We start from the raw sequence: 22,462 nt of genomic DNA on the forward strand, positions 1-22,462 counted from the left end.
AACGTCTTTAATTGATACCAGTTGAATCATTTTTTTCTTTTTCCTTTCCATAGCATAATTATTTGCCAGCTATAAGAAGCTCTGTTAGGTGCTGTGAGGAATTGGATATTTATGTGGGATGGGGGATGGGATCAAGGTAGAACTTGATGAAGTGGTGTTAAGAGAATCATATGCTCTCAAGTAGCTCAGAATCTAGTAGCAAGACAGCTAGCTCAACACGAGTCTAGCGGTTGAGAGCAGACACTCTGGGTTCAAATCTCAGCTCTGTCACTTACTATCTCTGCTCAAATTAGTTGATGGCTCTATACCTTAATTCTCTCATCTGTAAAATGGTTAATAATGCTCTTCTAGGATTGTTGTGAAGATTGTGTGTTAATATATAATATTATTACTATAATAATAAAAGAACTTAGAAGAATATATGATGCATAATAAGATTTTAATAAATTTTAGCTATAATTATTAAGAAAAAGCAGACTATAATATGGTATGAAGATCACAAACAATATATTAAAGGAAGATGAAAGAGAGAATTTAGATTCTCATGGGATGAACAGTGATGTTCTCACACAAGAGATGACTTTAAGTTGACCTTTGAAGAACAGGTAGAAATCAAACAGGTAGAGATAAGAAGATCATTCCATATGAGAAAAGTGTGAGTACTTAGAAATACATGAGGGTTCTTTTTTGGTATCTTTTGAAAAATATTCATTAGCCTCATATGTGAGGCAAATAGAATGCAAGAGAAGATTTTCAAGTGACGTAGCATGATATTATGTTGGAAACATGAGTTGAGGAAATTAAAAAGTCTTATATACCAAGTTAAAATATTATGATTTTATCCTCTTAGGTAACAGAACATGATCAGAGGTTTTCTGAGCTAGTAATATAGACTTGCATTTTTTATGGAAACAATGACAGCAATGCTATGTCTTGTTTAGAAGAGAAGGAGACTGAAGACAGGAAGATTTCTGAAAGGGTTTGTGAGTGATAGTGAAGCAGGGAGAGTTAAAGATAAAGATGACTTTTTGCCTGAGTGACTGAAAGAATATTTATCCTATTAACTGAGCTAAGAAAAGTGCTGTATGCATTGGGAATAATCAGTAAAGGCAGTCTGGCCTGTATGTTTCTACCACTCTAAATTTGGCATCCAGATGGTACCTATTATTATTATTGTTGCTTAACATTTACTGAGGGTCGACAGCAAGCTAAGCCTGGTGTGGAACATTGAAGAGACATGCATATCTCCACATTTACACTCCCATTTCCATCTGGTCCCTTCACTTTGTTGTTGTCATATTTTCTGGGCACTTGTAAGTTGGTCACTGGTTTGTTATTCACTAATAATTACCAATTACTTGATGGTGAAAAGATTGAAAGATTTTTTTTTAACATCTCTATTGGAGTATAATTGCTTTACAATGGTGTGTCAGTTTCTGCTGTATCACAAAGTGAATCAACTATACATATACATATATCCCTATATTCCCTCCCTCTTGCGTCTCCCTACCAGCCTCCCTATCCCACCCCTCTAGGTGGTCACAAAGCACAGAGCTGATCTCCCTGTACTATGCAGTTGCTTTCCACTAGCTATCTATTTTACATTTGGTAGTATATATAAGTACATGCCACTCTCTCACTTCTTCCCAGCTTACCCTTCCCCCTCCCTGTATCCTCAAGTCCATTCTCTACGTCTGGGTCTTTATTCCTATCCTGCCCCTAGGTTCTTCAGAACCAGTTTTTTTTTTTTTTTTTAGATTCCATATATATATGTTAGCATATGGTATCTGTTTTCCTATTTCTGACTTACTTCACTCTACATTACAAACTCTAGGTCCATCCGCCTCACTACAGATAACTCAATTTTGTTCCTTTCTATGGCTGAGTAATATTCCATTGTATATATGTGCCACATCTTCTTTATCCATTCATCTGTCGATGGACACTTAGGTTGCTTCCATGTCCTGGCTATTGTAAATAGAACTGCAATGAACATTATGGTACATGACACTTTTTGAATTATGGTTTTCTCAGGGTATATGCCCAGTAGTGGGATTGCTGGGTAGTATTGTAGTTCTATTGTTAGTTTTTTAAGGAATCTCCCTACTGTTCTGCATAGTGGCTGTATCAGTTTACATTCCCACCAACAGTGCAAGAGGGTTCTCTTTTTTCCACACCCTCTCCAGCATTTATTGTTTATAGATTTTTTGATGATGGCCATTCTGACTGGTGTGAGGTGATAACTCATTGCAGTTTTGACTTGCCTTTCTCTAATGATTAGTGATGTTGAGCATCCTTTCATGTGTTTGTTGGCAGTCTGTATATCTTCTTTGGAGAAATGTCTATTTAGATCTTCTGCCCATTTTTTGGAATGGGTTGTTTGTTTTTCTGATATTGAGCAGCATGATCTGCTTATAAATTTTGGAGATTAATCATTTGTCAGTTGCTTCGTTTGCAATTTTTTTCTCCCATTCTGAGAGTTGTCTTTTGGTCTTGTTCATGGTTTCCTTTGCTGTGCAAAAGCTTTGAAGTTTCATTCTGTCCCATTTATTTATTTATTTATTTATTTCCATTTCTCTAGGAGGTGGGTAAAAAATGATCTTGCTGTGATTTATGCCATAGAGTGTTCAGCCTATGTTTTCCTCTAAGAGTTTTATAGTGTCTGGACTTACAGGTAGGTCTTTATTCCATTTTGAGTTTATTTTTGTGTATGGTGTTAGGGAGTGTTCTAATTTCATTCTTTTATAGGTAGCTGTCCAGTTTTCCCAGCACTAATTATTGAAGAGGTTGTCTTTTCTTCATTGTATATTCTTGCATCATTTATCAAAAGTAAGGTAACCATATGTGCATCGTTAACTCTGGGCTTTCTATCCTGTCCCATTGATCTATATTTCTGTTTTTGTGCCCATACCAGACTGTCTTGATTACTGTAGCTTTGTAATATAGTCTGAAGTCCTGGAGTCTGATTCCTCCAGCTCTGTTTTTCTTTCTCAAGATTGCTTTGGCTGTTCAGGGTCTTTTGTGTTTCCATACAAATTGTGAAATTTTTTGTTCTAGTTCTGTGAAAAATGCCATTGGTAGTTTGACAGGGATTGCACTGAATCTGTAGATTGCTTTGGGTAGTATAGTAATTTTCACAATGTTGATTCTTCCAATCCAAGAACATGCTATACCCCTCCATCTGTTTGTATCATCTTTAATTTCTTTCATCAGTGTCTTATAATTTTCTGCATACAGGTCTTTTGTCTCCTTAGGTAAGTTTATTCCTAGGTATTTTATTCTTTTTGTTGCAATGGTAAATGGGTGTGTTTCCTTAATTTCTCTTTCAGATTTTTCATCATTAGTGTATAGGAATGCCAGGGATTTCTGTGCATGAATTTTGTATCCTGCTACTTTACCAAATTAATTGATTAGCTCTAGTAGTTTTCTGGAAGCACCTTTATGATTCTCTATGTATGGAATCATGTCATCTGCAAACAGTCACATCTTTACTTCTTCTTTTCTGTTTTGCAATACTTTAATTTCTTTATCTTCTCTGATTGTTGTGGCTAAAACTTCCAAAACTATGTTGAATAAAGTCATGAACCATAATGTTTTAAAATAATTGATAAATTGGACTTCCTCAAAATTAAAAATTTTGCATTTCAAAAGGCACTCTTTAGAAAATGACAGGATAACTTAAGACTAGGAGACAATATATACAAAAGAATTCTCTGATGAGGGACTTGTATTCAGAATATATAAAGACCTGTTATAACTTAACAAGAAAATAACTAAATTAAAAATGTGCAGAAGATTTGAGCAGAAACTTCATCAAAGATGATGCATAGGTAGTAAGCAAAAACATGAAAAGATGCTCACTACCATTAGTCATTAAGGAAATGCAAATTAAAATCACAATGAAATATTATTACACATGTATTAGAATGACTAAAATAGAACAGAAAGTACCAGGTACTGTCAAGAATGTGGAGCAGCTGGAATATTCATACATTGTTGGTGGGAATGCAAACTAGTATAGACATATTAGAAATCAGTTTTCTCACAAAGTTAGATACTTATCATTTGACTCAGAAATCTCGTTCCTGTGTATTTACTCAAGAGAAAGAAAATACGTGTTCACAAAAAATCCTGTATGGGAAATTTTATTGCATGTTGATAATTGCCAAAAACTAGAAACAACGCAAATGTCAATCAACTGTTAAATGGATAAACAAACTGTGGAACACCATGGAAAGGAATTTTATGCAGCAATAAAATGGAAGGATTTACTGATGTATGCAACACATGGATGACTAACAAATATATGACTCTAAGTGAAAGAAGCCAGATTCAAAAAGCCACAAATTGTATTATTCCATTAACATGATGTTCTGGAAAAGTCAAAACTATAAGTTTTTTTTTTTAATTGCTAACAGCAAATATTTATTCATGATTGAAGCCAAGAAGAATTTATAAATGCATTTTAATACCTTGCTTATAAAATAACATTTCACCTTTTCAAGCTTGTAAGGAATACAGGAAGGCTTTGATGTGTATATCTATCTATCTAACAAAAAAAGAACAGTGGTAACCATGGGCTGGATGTGGGAAAAGTAGGTTGACAAAGGAACATTTGAGAAATTTGGGGAGGTGATGCAAATGTTCACTATCTTTAGTGTGCTAGTGGTTACACATCTGTGTGCATTGTTAAAAATCATAGAACTGTACTGGGAAAAAAGAAAAATTTATTGCATGTAAATTATAGCCTAATAAACCTGACTTAATTTTTTAAATTTCTTTTTTTATGGAGGTCTCATACATATTTGTGGGGCATTTTTCTTGAATGCTTTATATTTTTGTTAGCATTTTAGATAGTATATTTTTTAATTTCAGTGTTGAACCATTTATTAAAGCATAAAGTTAGGGTTTATTTTTATGATATCTGTTAAGTTCCAACAAACCTGCTGAACTGTTACATTATTTTATTTTTCAAATGCTTTTGAATTTTTCTCTGTGCACAATTATCTCATTAGTGGATTATAAACATTTTGTTTATTCCTCAAAAATTAAAAAAACAAGGAAAGTAAAGCTCACAGACTATTTATCATTTACTTAAGTCCACAGGGCTTGAAAGTGCCAGAACCATAATTCCAACATTGTTCTTTCAAATGTAAATCTCAGAGCATTCTTTAATTCGTGTTTTACTTTTATTATTTAATTGCTTTAATTATTTTATTTCAGGCATTTGTATTGGATGTGTATTGTTTGGATATCTCATTTATGCCAGTTCAACACCTATTTTCTATTTTCTAATAATAAATTCTCAATTTCCATCAAGAAAACACCCAGTGCTGCACTCCATCTGTGACTTCTGGTGGGGTTGATGCATGCATATCTGATCAAAGCAGCACATGTGCTGTCCACATAAATGGTTTAGGGATCAACACATGACTTACTCCAGGCTTATCATTCAATCTTCAAAATTTAACTGGACATATAAAAGGGAGGAGCACTCTTTCCACTAGGTTTACAGTGCTATAGAATATCAGTGTGAAGCTTTCACACTGCTCTGTGGGGAGAATCTCCCTGAGGATGAAGTCAGACCACAGGAAAGCAGAATCAAGGGGCAGAGACAGAATTATGATGGCATCTTTGATTCAATTTTCCTGAAAGCCAAATTTGTCCCTGGACTTTTCATTATGTGAAATAATAAAATTTTTGCTTGAACTGGTTTGAGTATGAAAGTATCCTCTGATATATTGAAGCATAAAATAAAACACTGATCTGGAAACTGAGGGGTCTCACATGTAATGCATGGTATCAAGGACCTCACAGACTTATAAAGAAGAGAAAGAATGCACATAAATTTGTAAATTTATTATGATAATAACTCTTTTCCATTGCCTCAATGTCGGATTACCTCACTTTTGAGACCATTTGTAAGAATAAATTGTATTAGATAAATGTAAGTCATTCCCTCATTCAAGCCAAGAAGCAATAATACTTTCAATTCTACCAAATACAGGGAGAAAAAAAAATGAAGTAAATCCTTATCTGAGTAAGGAGATGTCGTCCTAAAAAACTCAGTTTCAGATTTTATTTAATGCCATTGACATATTTTTGGACGTACTTTATTTCAAAATCTAGATTCCCTAATCATTGTGAGTTTTAAAGAAGACGTGATTCTAAACATTTAAAAATAAACAGCTTTAGGATCTGTGGAATAAAAGCACATGAAGATGACTGCAAGATTTGCTATCTGAAGCTGGGAATAAAACTAAGGACCTTCTCAGTGCTCACAACTCTATCCCATTTTTGTAAATCATACTATTGTTAAATTAAAAAACTGAAGAAATAAGTGTACAAATCTATGCATTGAAAATATTATATAACAGTTTTTTAAATGCTGTAAATTGGAAATCAGTCAAAATCTATAGGCTTCTTAATCCCAAATGACATTTAACACTTTCTACCCAGCAAAAGGTTAATTAAAAGTAATTTTTAGACCATATCAGTGTGAAATGGGAGAAGAAATTTAATGATATTAAGAGAGTTAAATTGTGAAAATTTATGCCTGTAAATACTGATAAAATGTCAGTCTCTGTATACATGGACAATGTATAAATTGGCTAAGATCAAGTATGTCTTTGACACATTTTTTTTTTACAGAATTGTGTTAAACCTATAGAACAATTTAAAGAGAATTGACATCTTTATAATGTCCAGTGTTACAATCCATGAACGTGAATTGCAAATCATGAATCCATTAGGGTCTTCTCTGATTTCTTTCATCAACATTTTGTGATTTTTAGGATAAAAGTCATTTACATGTATTATTACAGTTATACCTGAGTATTTTATTTTGGGGGAACAATTGTAATTTTTTTAAGAAAAATTTGATTTCTACATGTTTCTTTTGATTTTTAATTTTTTTTTTAAATAGGGATATAGTTGTTTTACAATGTTGCATTAGTTTCTACTGTACAACGAAGTGGAGCCCCCTGTGCTATACAGTGGATTCTCATTAGTTATCTATTTTATACATATTAGTGTGTATTTGTCATCAATCTTCCAATTCATTCCATACCCCTTTTCCCCCTTGGTGTCCATATGTTTGTTCTCTACGTCTGTGTCTCTATTTCTGCCTTGCAAACAGGTTCATCTGTACCATTTTTCTAGATTCCACATATATGCATTAATATATGATATTTGTTTTTCTCTTTCTGACTTACTTCACTCTGTATGACAGTCTCTATGTCTATCCATGTCTCTATAAATGACTCCATTTCATTCCTTTGTATGGCTGAGTAATATTCCACTGTATATATGTACCACATCTTCTTTATCCATTCATCTGTCGATGGGCATTTAGGTTGCTTCCATGACCTGACTATTGTAAATAGTGCTGCAATGAACATTGGGGTGCATGTATCTTTCTGAGTTATGGTTTTCTCTGGGTATATACCCAGTAGTGGGATTGCTTCTTAGTATATACAAATATAATTGATTTTTATGTGTCACTCATAAATCTTGCAACTGTGTTGAAATCTCTTAATAGTTCTAAGAATTTTTTTGTATATTCCTTGAGATTTTCGATGTAAACAATCATATCATATGGAAATAGAGCCAATTTATTTCTTTAATGTTTTTCTCACCCTATTGCACTGACTAGAACTTCTAGTTTAATAAAAGTAGTGAGTACAGACATCCTCACCTTATCCTAATTTTAGAGGGAAAATATTCAGTTTTTCACTGTTTCTTTTTACACCCTTATACAATCATCTTTATTGATTTGTAAAAGCTGTATACACATCTAAAACCCTGAATTTACTTTGTAAAAATAAATCTTTAGCAATAAATGGCACTATCAAAATCCCATTATTCTCAGGCTATTATGTCGTTATTTACATGCTTTTCAGCAATGGTTGAAAAGAATCTTAGAGAACGAAAGCCAGTATATCAAAAAACCCTGTAAATTGCATTTGCAATTATACTGTTGTTTAACCGCTATATGAAAATATGGCTACATGCCTTACATTAATGAAAATGTAGCTATCTGTGTTGCTACGGTGTGCTAGCAGCACACAAGCTGCCACTGGTCTCCACTTTGTCATCAGTGCATTCTTTACTGCACAATGCTTTCCCAGTGGAACACCTGTGACAAACTACTTATGGAGAATGATAAAGTGTTATAAAAAAGAGGGACTGGACCCACACCTGTCTCTGCCATCTGGTCTTTTTCTCACTCAAGCAGTGTTGTATTTTTAGAAAACCATGCCTCTACTGAACATACTTCATATTTGATTTTTAAAAAATCAGTATTTTAAAGTTGGTGAGTTTTGTCAAGGTGTTTTGAGACAGAAACATGAAAAGCTTAAAGGCACAATGAGAGGGAAGTGAATGCTACATATAAAATATATTTCGAGTCTTCTAGGTTACTCAAGTCCAAAACCTTCTGAATTTGAAATTCCAATAATCAATTTCTGTTTCAGGTCCTTTTTGTTCTTGTAGGGGGGAAGGCAAAGTTGATTGAAGCAGGTGTGGGCCACAGGCAACCAGTTAGTTGAAGTTTCATTCTTTGAGATTTTAAAGTTCAAGTCAGCCATTCCTTCTACAGGTACTCTGTCACTTCCTGTGGTAAAATGTAGCAACTTCCTTTGAAGGTCAAGAGGAAATCCAAGCACAATATCCCAAAAGTATTGTATAGTCAAGTCGGTTTTTGCATAGCCATCATACTGAGTACTTCTCTGCAGGGCATGCATATCCAGTTCAGGACTTCCACAGACCAGAATTTCAACCTCTTCTGGATGAAGAAGCATTAGGAAATTTGAAGCACACACACTGTGAAATCCATAATAAAATGCAGCAAACTGCTTATAGATGGATTTGTTGAGAAGAAAGTCAATATAAAGCTGTACATATTCTTTCCTATTTTGATTGGTAACTGGAATTTTATCACCACCTGGCTTTAAATTATAGGACTTAATTATTCTGAATTCTTCTTGAAACACCTGAAATATTGAATAGAAATCTTCTTCAACATTGCCTTTGTATGACAGGAGTTCACTTAATTCATGGGCCAACTCAGGCATAATTTGACTCAGGTCATCAGTGGTAACACGGCAGATGCCTACTGGCGTATTTTGGTCATTAGGAATGATGGGAGGGCTCAATAATTTCTTGTAGCAGCAGCGGGGGAAACGAATATCCAAAGCAATGCTGTTATAAACAGCTAGTCCCATAAGAATTCCAACCAATCGGAATCCAGAATAGTTGTCACATTTAAAGCTGCTAAACCAATGGCAGTATGAATCCTTATGATACGTAAACATGCCATAATCTGGATGAAAAATTTGTCGAATTAGAAGAAGGAACCATTCTTTAGTCAAGCCGCCTGTACCCAAACCAACTTCCCCTACAAAGGTAACTTTCAACTTCTTTTGCAAGTCTGCTCTTTTCCGGGTTAACTCATCAAGAGAATCGCTGACCAGATATGTCCACCTTACTTTCATATTTAGAAATAACATATTCATATCAGGTCTCTCTCTTCTAGATACTTTATCCACCAGACTTTGCTGTGAGAATTTCCAAAGCTCTGCCAGGTGTGGTATTCTTCCATGAGATCAATATGATCCAATGTAGAATTATAGAAATCAGTATAAGGAATAAGGGGAGGAAGAACCAAATTGTTTGCAGTATTAAGTAAAGCCAACACTTTAGATGATGATGGGATCCACCAGGAACACTTTGATATAGGTGGAAATTCTTCAGGCTTTGCAGGAAACAGGTGTAAAGAAATAAACTGCAGCAATCTCTCTAGCAATTGTTTGAACCTCTTCTGGGATAATTTTTTAAACCAGTGAACTAGGAAATGATGGTCAACTTCCACTAACATAGCTATCTGTCGTAGCAAGTGAGCATAGATGACATATGTAGATGTGTTATTAAATTGAGGATTCTGTAAAAGTATAAAATATGCTCTAAGATAATCTTTTGTTCATGGACTTTTCCATTCTTGTAACAAGCTGTTAATGATTCCCTTTAATATTGTCTTCTGAATGTCTTGAGGCTGCTAGTATTGGAGGGTCTCCTGCAGAGGTGGTGGGTGGCTCTGTCTCACCATGAGGACAAGGACACTGGCAGCAGAAGTTCTGGGAAGTACTCCTTAGCATGAGCCCTCCCAGAGTCAGCCATTAGCCCCACTGAAGAACCCAGGTAGCCCACTCTGTTTTTAATTAATTTATTTCTATTGAAGTATATTTGATTTACAATATTGTGTTACTTTCAGGTGTCCAGCAAAGTGATTCAGTTATATATATATATATATATATATATATATATATATATATATATATATATATATAAAATCCTGGACTTTTGCTTGTTGGGAGTTTTTAAATTACTGATTCAATTTCTGTCCTGGTAATTAGTCTGTTCATACTTTCTATTTCTTTCTGATTCAGTCTTAGGAGATTGTACCTTTCTAAGAATTTGTCCATTTCTTTTAGGTTTCCCGTTCTATCAGTGTATAGTTGATCATAATAGTCTCTTATGATTCTCTGTATTTCTGTGGTGCTGGTTGTAGTAACTATTTTTCAATTCTGATTTTATTGATTTGGGCCCTCTCCCTTTTTTTGATGATTCTGGATAAAGGTTTATCAATTTTATTTATCTTTTCAAACAATCAGTTTTGGGGTTCATTGATTTTTCTTAGTCTGTCTTTCATTTATTTCTGCTCTGATCTTTATGATTTCTTTCCTTCTACTAACGGGGTTTTGTTTGTTCTTCTTTCTCTACTTGCTTTAAGTGTAAGTTTAGGTTGTTCATTTGAGATTTTTCTTGTTCCCAAGGTAAGTTTGTATCACTATAAACTTCCCTCTTTTAGAACTGCTTTTAGTGTGCCCCATAGGTTTTAGATCATCTTGTTTTCATTTTCACTTGTCTCTAGGTTTTTTTTTTAACTTCCTCTTTGATTTCTTCAGTGATCCATTGGCTGTTTAGTAACATATTATTCAGCCTCCATGTGGTTGTGTTTTTTCTGGTTTTTTGTTTTTCTTGTAGTTGATTTTTAATGTCATAGTGTTGTGGTCATAAAAGATGCTTCATATTATTTCAATTTTCTTAAATCTACCAAGGTTTGCTTTGTGGCCCAGCATGTGATTTATGTTGGAGGCAGTCTTTCACTCTTGATGCATGGTGATAGCTGGAAATTTTGGTAGATGCTCTTCATCAGGTTGAGGTAATTCCATTTTATTACTAATATGCTTAGAGTTTTTATCATTAATTAATGTTGGATTTTCTAAAATGCTTTTTCTTTGTCAATTGATATGTCACTTGATTTTTCTTTTTCAGCTTACAGATATGGTGAATTAAATTGATTGATTTTCAAATGTTGAAGCAGTCTTCCATACCCGTTATAGATTTCACTTGGTAATGATGCTTTTTTTATACCTTTCTGGATTCAATTTTCTAATATTTTGTTGACAGTTTTTATGTGTAAGCTCATGGAGATACTGGTCTGTAGATGTTTTTCCTCTTTCTTTCCTTTTTATTTTGTACTGTCCTTGTCTGGTTTTGATATCATGTTGATACTAGCCTTATAGAATGTGTTGGAAAATGTTTTGCATACTTTTATATTCTGGAAGAGATTATATAAAATTGTTGTATTCTTTAACTGTTTGGTAGAAATCTTCAGTGAAACATCTGGGTCTGGTTTCTTTTTGGAGAGCTTTTAAATTACAAATTCAATTTCTTTAAAGGTAATAAGATTATTTCATTTGACTATTTCATCTTTACTGAGCCTTAGTAGTTTGTGGGTTTTGAGGAATTTGTCCATTTCTTCTAAATTGAATTTATGACTGCAGAATTGTTTGTAGTAGTCTCCTCTTATGCTTTTAATGACTACAAGATCTGTAGTGATGTTTCTTGTTTCATTCTTAATATTAGTAATTTATGTCTTTGCTAGTTGCTTTCTTTGTCAGCCTTAGTAGAGCATTATCAATTTTATATTTTTCCCAAAGAAACAACTTTTTTTTCATTGATTTTCTCTATTGTTTTCCTATTTTCAATTGCATTGATTTCTACTTGTGTCTTTATGATTTCTTCCTTATTCTTGCTTTGGGTATATTTTGTTATTCTTTTCCTATTTTTTTGTCATTCTTTAAAAATTTTTTTTATGTTATTGATTAGAGGCTTTAGGTGAATCTCACATATTTTAATATGTTGTATTTTCATTTTTATTTAGTTCTATGAATTTTTAATTTACTTTGAGATTTCTTCCTTGACCCAAGGATTATTTAGGCTATTTCCAAGTATAGAGACGTTTTTAGAGACTAGACTAATTTCTAGTTTGATTCTATTATTTTCATAGAACATACTATAAAAATTACAAGTATCTTACATTTGTTGAGGTTTGTTTTATGACCCAGGATATGGCTTATCTTAGTGAATATTCCATAGTGCTTTAAAAAAAGTGTATTCTGGGCTTCCCTGGTGGCGCAGTGGTTGAGAGTCTGCCTGCCGATTCAGGGGACGCCGGTTCGTGCCCCAGTCTAGGAAGATCCTACATGCCACGGAGCGGCTGCGCCTGTGAGCCGTGGCCACTGAGCTTGCATGTCCGGAGCCTGTGTTCTGCAACGGGAGAGGCCACAACAGTGAGAGGCCCACGTACCACAAAAAATTGTATTCTGCTATTGTTTTATCAACCCATATATTTGAGTAACCACTAAATTTAAATTATATGAGGTAAGTGTATACATAAGGCCTAGTCTCTACCTTTGAGTATCTAATAAAATGGTCCAAGAAAATCTATTTATAAAAATAATTATACATATATCCCCATTAAAAATAATAATAATTATAAAATGGTGATAATCAGAAATTTCCAAATGATTGAGATGAGAACGTTTTTATAGAAAGAGTGGTATTTTTGTCAGACATTAAAGGATGGGTAAAGCTCCAATATACGAGATTTGAAGGAAATATATTAGTTTTGTTTATGTAGGGCATGGAGGCAGAGAGAGGAAAAGAGAAGAAGGTGACTACCTACTCTTCTAGGATACAAGATTCTACCAATCAAATGTTAAACAGAACCAGATCTAAACACTGGGTGTTGATATAAAAAGATTTCAGATCTCATGCCTCTGATGTTTTATGTTTTCCTTCCTGAGGAAGCTCTCTTCTAAGGCTCAGTGATTTACAGATTGTTAGTACACAAGTGGACTTTGAGAAACTAAGAAATCTAGGTCTGTAAATGTTTCACAACAATAGTTGATTTCCATTTGAAACAAAAGAGAAAGACCTGTTACAAACTATACAAATTATAACATGCCAGAACAGGTAAGAACTGAAAATGTAAGGCTTTGGGTAAAGAACCAAAACACTTTTTTCTGTTAAATAAGAGAAAGCACAGTTTCCCTAGAAGTTAAACATGTATTATGAAATTATAAAACATATTAGTCATATAATTTTTCTTATGACAACAAGCAAGTCAAAATATGAAGAAACATTGGAATTATTCATAGCATGTAGGAGAAATGAAAGATATAGGATATTTTATGTCAAATTGATAAAAGTAAAGTTTCTTATATGCACACATTTTACATATCCATTATTTATATTCTGCGGATGAAAAATGGAGAGTTAAAGACACTATACAGACCAGCATCACATAGTTGGTTAGAGGTAAATTTTTCAATTTTATTCAGGATCTTGGCCTTCATAGTTCATGTTCTTTCTTGTAAAACAAAAACCATAGCTCTCTGCTCATAATAAAAATCTTTACAAAATGGCAAAAGAAAAAAAAGCATGCCAATGTTCCCAAAGAGAATATTAACTACATATTCCTTAATAATGCTCACATTTCTATTTCTTGGTTTTCCTTGTAACTCATAGGTTACTCTTGCTCAGTGTCATTAGCTGGGCTTCCTCTTTTCCAGACTGATAACATGGAAGAACCCAGGGCTCAGTCCTTGATCTTCTCTTCTCTGTCTTCACTCACTCCCTTAATGATCTCATCTAGTCTCATAGGTTTAAATACCAACTTTTTGCTGATGGTTACCAAATTTGTTTCCCAAGCTCTGACTCTGTATACCCGACTGTGTCCTCAGCATCTCCATTTGGATAATTTATAGCATCTCACCCTTCACCTGTTCAAATGAACTGCTACTTCTATGCCCCAAACTTGCTCCAACTTCAGTGTCCTCCCTCTCAATTGATAGCAATTCTATCTCTCCATTTAGTCAGGCAAAAAAAAACCCAAAAACCTTGGAGACATTACCGATTGTTTTATTCATTTAATACCTTATATTCATTTTGTGAGGAAATTCCATTACCTCTACCTTCAAAATATATCTTGCAGAGACCATCAAAATGGCAGAGGAGTAAAAACTGGAGATCACCTTCCTCCCCACAAATACATCAGAAATACATCTACATGTGGAACAACACCTACAGAATGCCTACTGAATGCTGGCAGAAGATCTCAGACTTCCCAAAAGGCAAGAAACACCCCACATACCTGGGTAGGGCAAAAGAAAAAAGAAAAAACAGAGACAAAAGAATAGGGATGAGACCTGCACCTCTGGGAGGGAGCTGTGAAGGAGAAAGTTTTCCACCCCCCAGGAAGCCCCTTCACTGGCAGAGATGAGGGTTGCTGGGGGAAGCTTCAGAGCCATGGAGGAGAGTGCAGCAATAGGGGTGCAGAGGGCAAAGAGGAGAAATACCTGCACAGAGGATCAGTGCCGACCAGCACTCACCAGCCTGAGAGACTTGTCTGCTCACCCGCTGGATGGGTAGTGGCTCAGAGCTGAGGCTCCAGCTTCAGAGGTCAGATCCCAGAGAGAGGACTGGGGTTGGCTGCGTGAACACAGCTGGAAGGGGGCTAGTGTGCCACAGCTAGCCGGGAGGGAGACTGGGAAGAAGTCTGGACCTGCCTAAGAGGCAAGAGACAACTGTTTCAGGGTGCACAAGGAGAGGGGATTCAGAGCACCACCTAAACGAGCTCCAGAGACAGGTGCAAGTCACGGTTATCAGCAGGGACACCAGAAACGGGCATGAAACGCTAAGGCTCTTGCTGCAGCCACCAAGAAGCCTGTGTGTAAGCACAGGTCACTATCCACACCTCTCCTCCTGGGAGCTGTGCAGACTGGCACTGCCAGGGTCCTGTGATCAAGGGACAACTTCCCTGGGAGAACACATGACGTGCCTCAGGCTGTTGCAATATCACGCCAGCCTCAGCCACCACAGGTTTGCCCTGCGTTCTGTAACCCTCCCTCCCCCTGGCTGGAGTGAGCCAGAGCTCCCTAATCAGCTGCTACTTTAACCCCGTCCTGTCTGAACGAAGAACAGATGCCCTCAGGCGAGCTACATGCAGAGACGAGGCCAAATCCAAAGCTGAACCCCAGGAGCTGTGCAAACAAAGAAGAGAAAGGGAAATTTCTCCCAGCAGCCTCAGGAGCAGCGGGTTAAAACTCCACAATCAACATGATGTACCCTGCATCTGTGGAATACCTGAAAAGAAAACACTTCATCTGAAAATTGAGGTCTTGAACTTTGGGAGCAACTGTAGATTTGGGGTTTGCTTTCTGCATCTAATTTGTTTCTGGTTTTATGTTTATCTTAGTTTAGTATTTAGAGTTTATTATCATTGGTAGATTTGTTTATTGATTTGGTTTCTCTCTTCCATTTTTTTTAATGTAGACATATATATATATTTTTTCCTTTTTCCCTTTTTCTGAGTGTGATGTGTATGCTTCTTTGTGTGATTTATCCAAGGGTTCTCTCTGTCCGTTTTTTTAAATATGGTTTTTAGCACTTGTTATCATTGGTGGATTTCTTTTTTGGTTTGGTTGCTCTCTTCTTTCTTTCTTTCTTCTTTTTTTTCTTTTCTTAAATTACATTTTAATTTTTTTATTTTTTATTTTAATATTTAATTTTATTATTTTCTTTCTTTCTTTTTTTCTCCATTTTCTTCTGAGTCGTGTGAATGACAGGGTTTTGGTGCTCTGGCTGGGTGTCAAGCCAGTGCGTCTGAGGTGGGAAAGCTGAGTTCAGGACACTGGTGCACCAGAGACCTCCTGGCTCCACATAATATCAAACAGCGACATCTCTCCCAGAGATCGCCACCTCAGTGCTAAGACCCAGCTCCACTCAATGACCAGCAAGCTGCAGTGCTGGACAACCTATGCCATACAACTAGCAAGACAGAAATGCCACCACACTCATTAGCAGAGAGGATGCCTAAAATCATAATAAGGTTACAGACACCCCAAAACAACCACTGGATGTGGTCCTCCCCACCAGAAAGACAAGATCCAGCCTCATCCACCAGAACACAGGCACTAATCCCCTCCACCATGAAACCTACACAACCCACTGAACCAACCTTACCCACTGGGGGCAGACACCAAAAACAATGGGAACTACGAACTTGCAGCCTGCAAAAAGGAGACACGAAACACAGAAAGTTAAGCAAAATGAGAAGAGAGAGAAACACACAGCAGATGAAGGAGCAAGGTAAAAACACACCAGACCAAAAAAATTAAGAGGTAAAAGGCAGTCTCCCTGAAAAAGAATTCAGAGTAATGATAGTAAAGATGATATAAAATCTTGGAAATAGAATAGAGAAAATTCAAGAAACATTTAACAAGGACCTACAAGAACTAAGGAGCAAACAAGCAATGATGAACAACACAATAAATGAAATGAAAGATTCTCTGGAAGAAATCAATAGCAGAATAACTGAGGCAGAAGAACGGATTTGTGACCGGGAAGAAAAGATGGTGGAAATAACTACTGCAGAGCAGAAAAAAGAATGAAAATAATTAAGAAAACTCTCAGAAACATCTGGGACAACATTAAATTAACCAACATTCAAATTATAGGGGTCCCAGAATAAGAAAAAGAAAGGGACTGAGAAAATATTTGAAGAGATTATAGTTGAAATTTCCCTATTATGGGAAATGAAATAGTCAATCAAATCAAGGAAGTGCAGAGAGTACCATACAGGATAAATCCAAGGAGAAACACACCAAGACACATATTAATCAAACTATCAATAATTAAATACAAAGAAAAAAAATTAAAAGCAGCAAGGGAAAAACAAAAAATAACATACAAGGGAATCCCCATAAGGTTAACAGCTGATCTTTCAGCAGAAACTTGGCAAGCCAGAAGGGACTGGCAGGACATATTTAAAGCAATGAAGGAGAAAAACCTATGATCAGGATTACTCTACCCAGCAAGGATCTCATTCAGATTTGTTGGAGAAATTAAAACCTTTACAGACAAGCAAAAGCTAAGAGAGTTCAGCACCACCAAACCAGTTTTACAACAAATGCTAAAGGAACTTCTCTAGGCAGGAAACACAAGAGAAGGAAAAGACCTACAATAACAAACCCAAAACAATTAAGAAAATGGTATAGGAACATACATATTGATAATTACCTTAAATGTAAGTGGACTAGATGCTCCAACCAAAAGATATAGACTGGCTGAATGGATACAAAAACAAGCCCCATATATATGCTGTCTACAAGAGACCCACTTCAGACCTAGGGACACATACAGACTGAAAGTGAGAGCATGGGAAAAGATATTCCATGCAATTGGAAATCAAAAGAAAGCTGGAGTATCAATTCTCATATCAGATCAAATAGACTATAAAATAAAGACTATTACAAGAGACAAAGAAGGAGACTATATAATGATGAAGGGATGAATCCAAGAAGACATAACAATTGTAAATATTTATGCACCCAACATGGGAGCACCTCAGTATATAATAAGGCAAATGCTAACAGCCATAACAGGGGAAATCAACAATAACACAATCATAGTAGGGGACTTTAACACCTCACTTTCACCAATGGACAAATCATCCAAAATAAAAATAAATAAGGAAACAAAAGCTTTAAATGATACATTAACAAGATGGACTTAATTGCTATTTGTAGGACATTCAATCCAAAAACAACAGAGTACCCTTTCTTCTCAAGTGCTCATGGAACATTCTCCAGGATAGATTATATCTTGGGTGACAAACCAAGCCTTGCTAAACTTAAGAAAATTGAAATTGTATCAAGTAACTTTTCTGACCACAATGCTATAAGACTAGATATCAATTACAGGAAAATATCTGTAAAAAATACAAACACATGGAGGCTAAACAATACACTACTTAATAACCAAGAGATCACTTAAGAAATCAAAGAGGAAATCAAAAAATACTTAGAAACAAATGACAATGAAAACACGATGATCCAAAACCTATGGGATGCAGCCAAACAGTTCTAAGAGGGAAGTTTATAGCAATACAATCCTACTTCTAGAAACAAGAAACATCTCAAATGAACAATCTAAACTTACACCTGAAGCAATTAGAGAAAGAAGAACCAAAAAAACCCCAAAGTTAGCAGAAGGAAAGAAATTATAAAGGTCAGATCACAAATAAATGAAAAACAAATGAAGGAATAGCAAATATCAATAAAACTAAAAGCTGGTCTTTGAGAAGATAAAAAAAAAATTGACAAACCATTAGCCAGACTTATCAAGAAAAAAAGGGAGAAGACTCAAATCAATAAAATTAGAAATGAAAAAGAAGTAACAACTGACACTGCAGAAATACAAAGAATCATGAGAGGTTACTACAGGCAACTATTTGCCAATAAAATGGACAACCTGGAAGAAATGGAAAAATTCTTAGAAGAGCACAACCTTCTGAGATTGAACCAGGAAGAAATAGAATATATAAACAGACCAATCACAAATACTGAAATTGAGATTGTGATTAAATCTTCCAACAAAAGCCCAGGACCAGATGGCTTCACAGGAGAATTCTATTAAACATTCAGAGAAGAGCTAACACCTATCCTTCTCAAACTCTTCCAAAATATAGTAGAGTAAGGAACACTCCCAAACTCATTCTATGAGGCCACCATCACCCTCATACCAAAACCAGACAAAGATGTCACAGAGAAAACTACATGCCAACTTCACTGATGAATATAGATGCAAAAATCCTCAACAAAATACTAGCAAACAGAATCCAACAGCACATTAAAAGGATCATAAACCATGATCAAGTGGTGTTTATCCCAGGAATACAAGGATTCTTCAATATATGCAAATCACTCAATGTGATACACCATATTAACAAATTGAAGGAGAAAAACTATATGATCCTTTCAATAGATGAAGAAAAAGCTTTCAACAAAATTCAACACCAATTTATGATAAAAACACTCCAGAAAGTGGGCATAGAGGGAACCTACCTCAACATAATAAAGGCCATATATGACAAACCCACAGCCAACATTGTTCTCAATGGTCAAAAAGTGAAACCATTTACCCTAAGATCAGGAACAGGACAAGACTGTCCACTCTCACCCCTATTATTCAACATACTTTTGGAAGTTTTAGCCACGTCAAACAGAGAAGAAAAGGAAATAAAAGGAATCTAAATTGGAAAAGAAGAAGTTGTCACTGTTTGCATATGACACGATACCATACATAGAGAATCCTAAAGATGCTACCAGAAAACTACTAGAGTTAATCCATGAATATGGTAAAGTAGCAGGATACAAAATTAATGCACAGAAATCTCTTGCATTCCTATACACGAATGATGGAATATCTGAAAAAGAAATTAAGGAAACACTCCCATTTACCACCACAACAAAAGGAATAAAATACCTAGGAGTAAACCTACATAAGGAGGTAAAAGAACTATACTTAGAAAACTAGAAGACACTGATGAAGGAAATCAAAGATGACACAAACAGATGGAGAGGTATACCATGTTCTTGGATTGGAAGAATCAGTACTGTGAAAATGACTATACTACCCAAAGCAATCTACAGATTCAATGCAATCCCTATCAAACTACCAATGGCATTTTTCACAGAACTAGAATCAAAAAAATTCACAATTTGTATGGAAACATAAAAGACCCAGAATAGCCAAAGCAATCTTGAGAACGAAAAATGGAGCTGGATGAATCAGGCTCCTGGACTTCAGACTATACGACAAAGCTACAGTATTCAAGATAGTATGGTACTGGCACAAAAACAGAAATATAGATCAGTGCAACAAGATAGAAAGCCCAGAGTTAAACCCATGCACATATGGTTACCTTACTTTTGATAAAGGATGCAAGAATATACAATAGAGAAAAGACAGCCTCTTCAATAAGTAGTGCTGGGAAAACTGGACAGCTATATGTAAAAGAATGAAATTAGAACACTCCCTAACACCATACCCAAAAATAAACTCAAAATGATTAAAAACCTAAATATAAGTCCAGACACTATAAAACTCTTAGAGGAAAACATAGGCAGAACACTCTATGACATAAATCACAGCAAGATCCTTTTTTACCCACCTCCTAGAGAAATGGAAATTAAAAAAAACTGGACTTAATGAAACTTAAAAGTTTTGCATAGCAAAGGAAACCATAAACAAGATGAAGAGACAACACTCAGAATGGGAGAAAATATTTACAAATGAAGCTACTGACAAAGGATTAATCTCCAAAATGTACAGGCAGCTCATGCAGCTCAATATGAAAAAAACAAACAACCCAATCCAAAAATGGGCAGAAGATCTAAACAGACATTTCTCCAAAGAAGATATACAGATTTCCAACAAACCCATGAAAGAATGCTCAACATCACTTATCATTAGAGAAATGCAAATCAAAACTACAATGAGGTATCATCTCACACCGGTCAGAATGGCCATCATCAAAAAATCTACAAACAATAAATGCTGGAGAGGGTGTGGAGAAAAGGGAACCCTCTTGCACTCTTGGTGGGAATGTAAATTGATACAACCATTATGGAGAACAGTATGGAGGTTCCTTAAAAAACTAACAATGGAACTACCATACGACCCAGCAATCTCATTACTGGGCATATACCCTGAGACAACCATAATTCAAAAAGAGCTATGTACCACAATGTTCATTACAGTTCTATTTACAATAGCCAGGACATGGAAGCAACCTAAGTGTCCATTGACAGATAAATGGATAAAGAAGATGTGGCACATTTATACAATGGAATATTAGCCATAAAAAGCAATGAAATTGAGTTATTTGTAGTGAGGTGGATGGACCTAGAGTCTGTCATACAGAGTGAATAAGTCAGAAAGTTGAAAACAAATACCATATGTTAACACATATATATATACAATCTAAAAAAAAAAAGGTTCTGAAGAACCTAGAGGCAGGAAAAGAATCAACATGCAGACGTAGAGAATGGACCTGAGGACACGGGAAGTGGGAAGGGTAAGCTGGGGCAAAGTGAGAGAGTGGCATGGACATGTATACACTACTAAATGTAAAATAGCTAGTGAGAAGCAGCCTCATAGCACAGGGAGATCACCTCTGTTCTTTGTGACCACCTAGAGTGATGGGATAGGGAGAGTGGGAGGCAAAGGCAAGAGGGAGGAGATATGGTGATATATGTATATGTATAGCTGATTCAGTTTTTTATAAAGCAGAAACTAACACACCATTGTAAAAAATTATAGTCCAATAAAGATGTTTATATATATATATATATATATATATATATATATATATATATATATATATATATATATATAGCAACTGGCCACTTCTTTCCAGTCCACTTGTGAATATTATGTCTTGCCTAGATTACTGTGATAGCCGTTAACTATTCTCCCTATATCTATCTTTGTTCACATCCAGTCCATTTTCATCATAATAGCCAGAGTGATTATTATAAAATATTGTTGGGACTTACAACTTGTCTGCTTCCTGCAATAGTCTCCTATTTAAATTTCACTTAAAATAGGGATAGTCCTATATAGGGGGAGTACAGGTTATCCCAAAACTGAAAAGCAACTTCATAAGAAAAAACTAGAAATTTTGTATCTACTATGTCTATATTAACAAATTCCATTCCCTTTTACTCCCTCAAAAAAAGTGTTTACAGTTGAAAGAGTAGTTTCTTACATCTTTTAATACCATTCATGAAATGGCAAATTTCCACCAAGAAAACAGAAGTATTCAAACTAACTTTTAGGTTTGATTTTTAAAATTTGGGTCTCAAATCTGTTGGTTTCACTTAATAGGAAAGATACTGTGGAACATATTATGCACTGTTATTGCCAAAGAAGGAAATTCCTGAATGACCTGTAAGATTTTCTTTTGGTTTAAATAAGCTATTACTCATATTCTCTCCTCTAGTGAAATCTACTGTACTTCTCACTTACACCAGTATCTCTCAGTAGTAGTTTATAATTACATTTATTGAACATTTACTATAGGTCCTGAGCTGCCTTACATACATAATTTAATGTAATTCTTACATCACTGTAAAGCAGATTTTATTATTAACTGTTTTACAGGTGATAAACTAATGATACGAGCAGTTAAGTAAATTGTATTGGCACAAGGTCAGATATCTGCTAAATAGCAGAACTGGGATTTGAACTCAGGGTTGAGGCCATATTC

General features: G+C 35.2%; 1 protein-coding gene across 1 annotated transcript; it reads right to left on the bottom strand.

Annotated features, from left to right (window-relative positions):
- Nucleotides 1-8,417: 8,417 nt before the first annotated feature.
- On the bottom strand, nucleotides 8,418-20,025 carry LOC132520535 (probable E3 ubiquitin-protein ligase HECTD2; the record flags this gene model as incomplete). Its single annotated transcript, XM_060149276.1, is given in 3 exon segments — nucleotides 8,418-9,559; nucleotides 9,562-10,051; nucleotides 20,017-20,025. Coding segments are annotated over 3 exon segments (1,641 nt in total), but the record flags the coding sequence as incomplete, so codon positions are not given.
- Nucleotides 20,026-22,462: the final 2,437 nt, after the last annotated feature.

Source organism: Lagenorhynchus albirostris, chromosome 5 (genome assembly GCF_949774975.1).
Source record: "Lagenorhynchus albirostris chromosome 5, mLagAlb1.1, whole genome shotgun sequence".
NCBI classification, from domain to species: Eukaryota; Metazoa; Chordata; class Mammalia; order Artiodactyla; family Delphinidae; genus Lagenorhynchus; species Lagenorhynchus albirostris.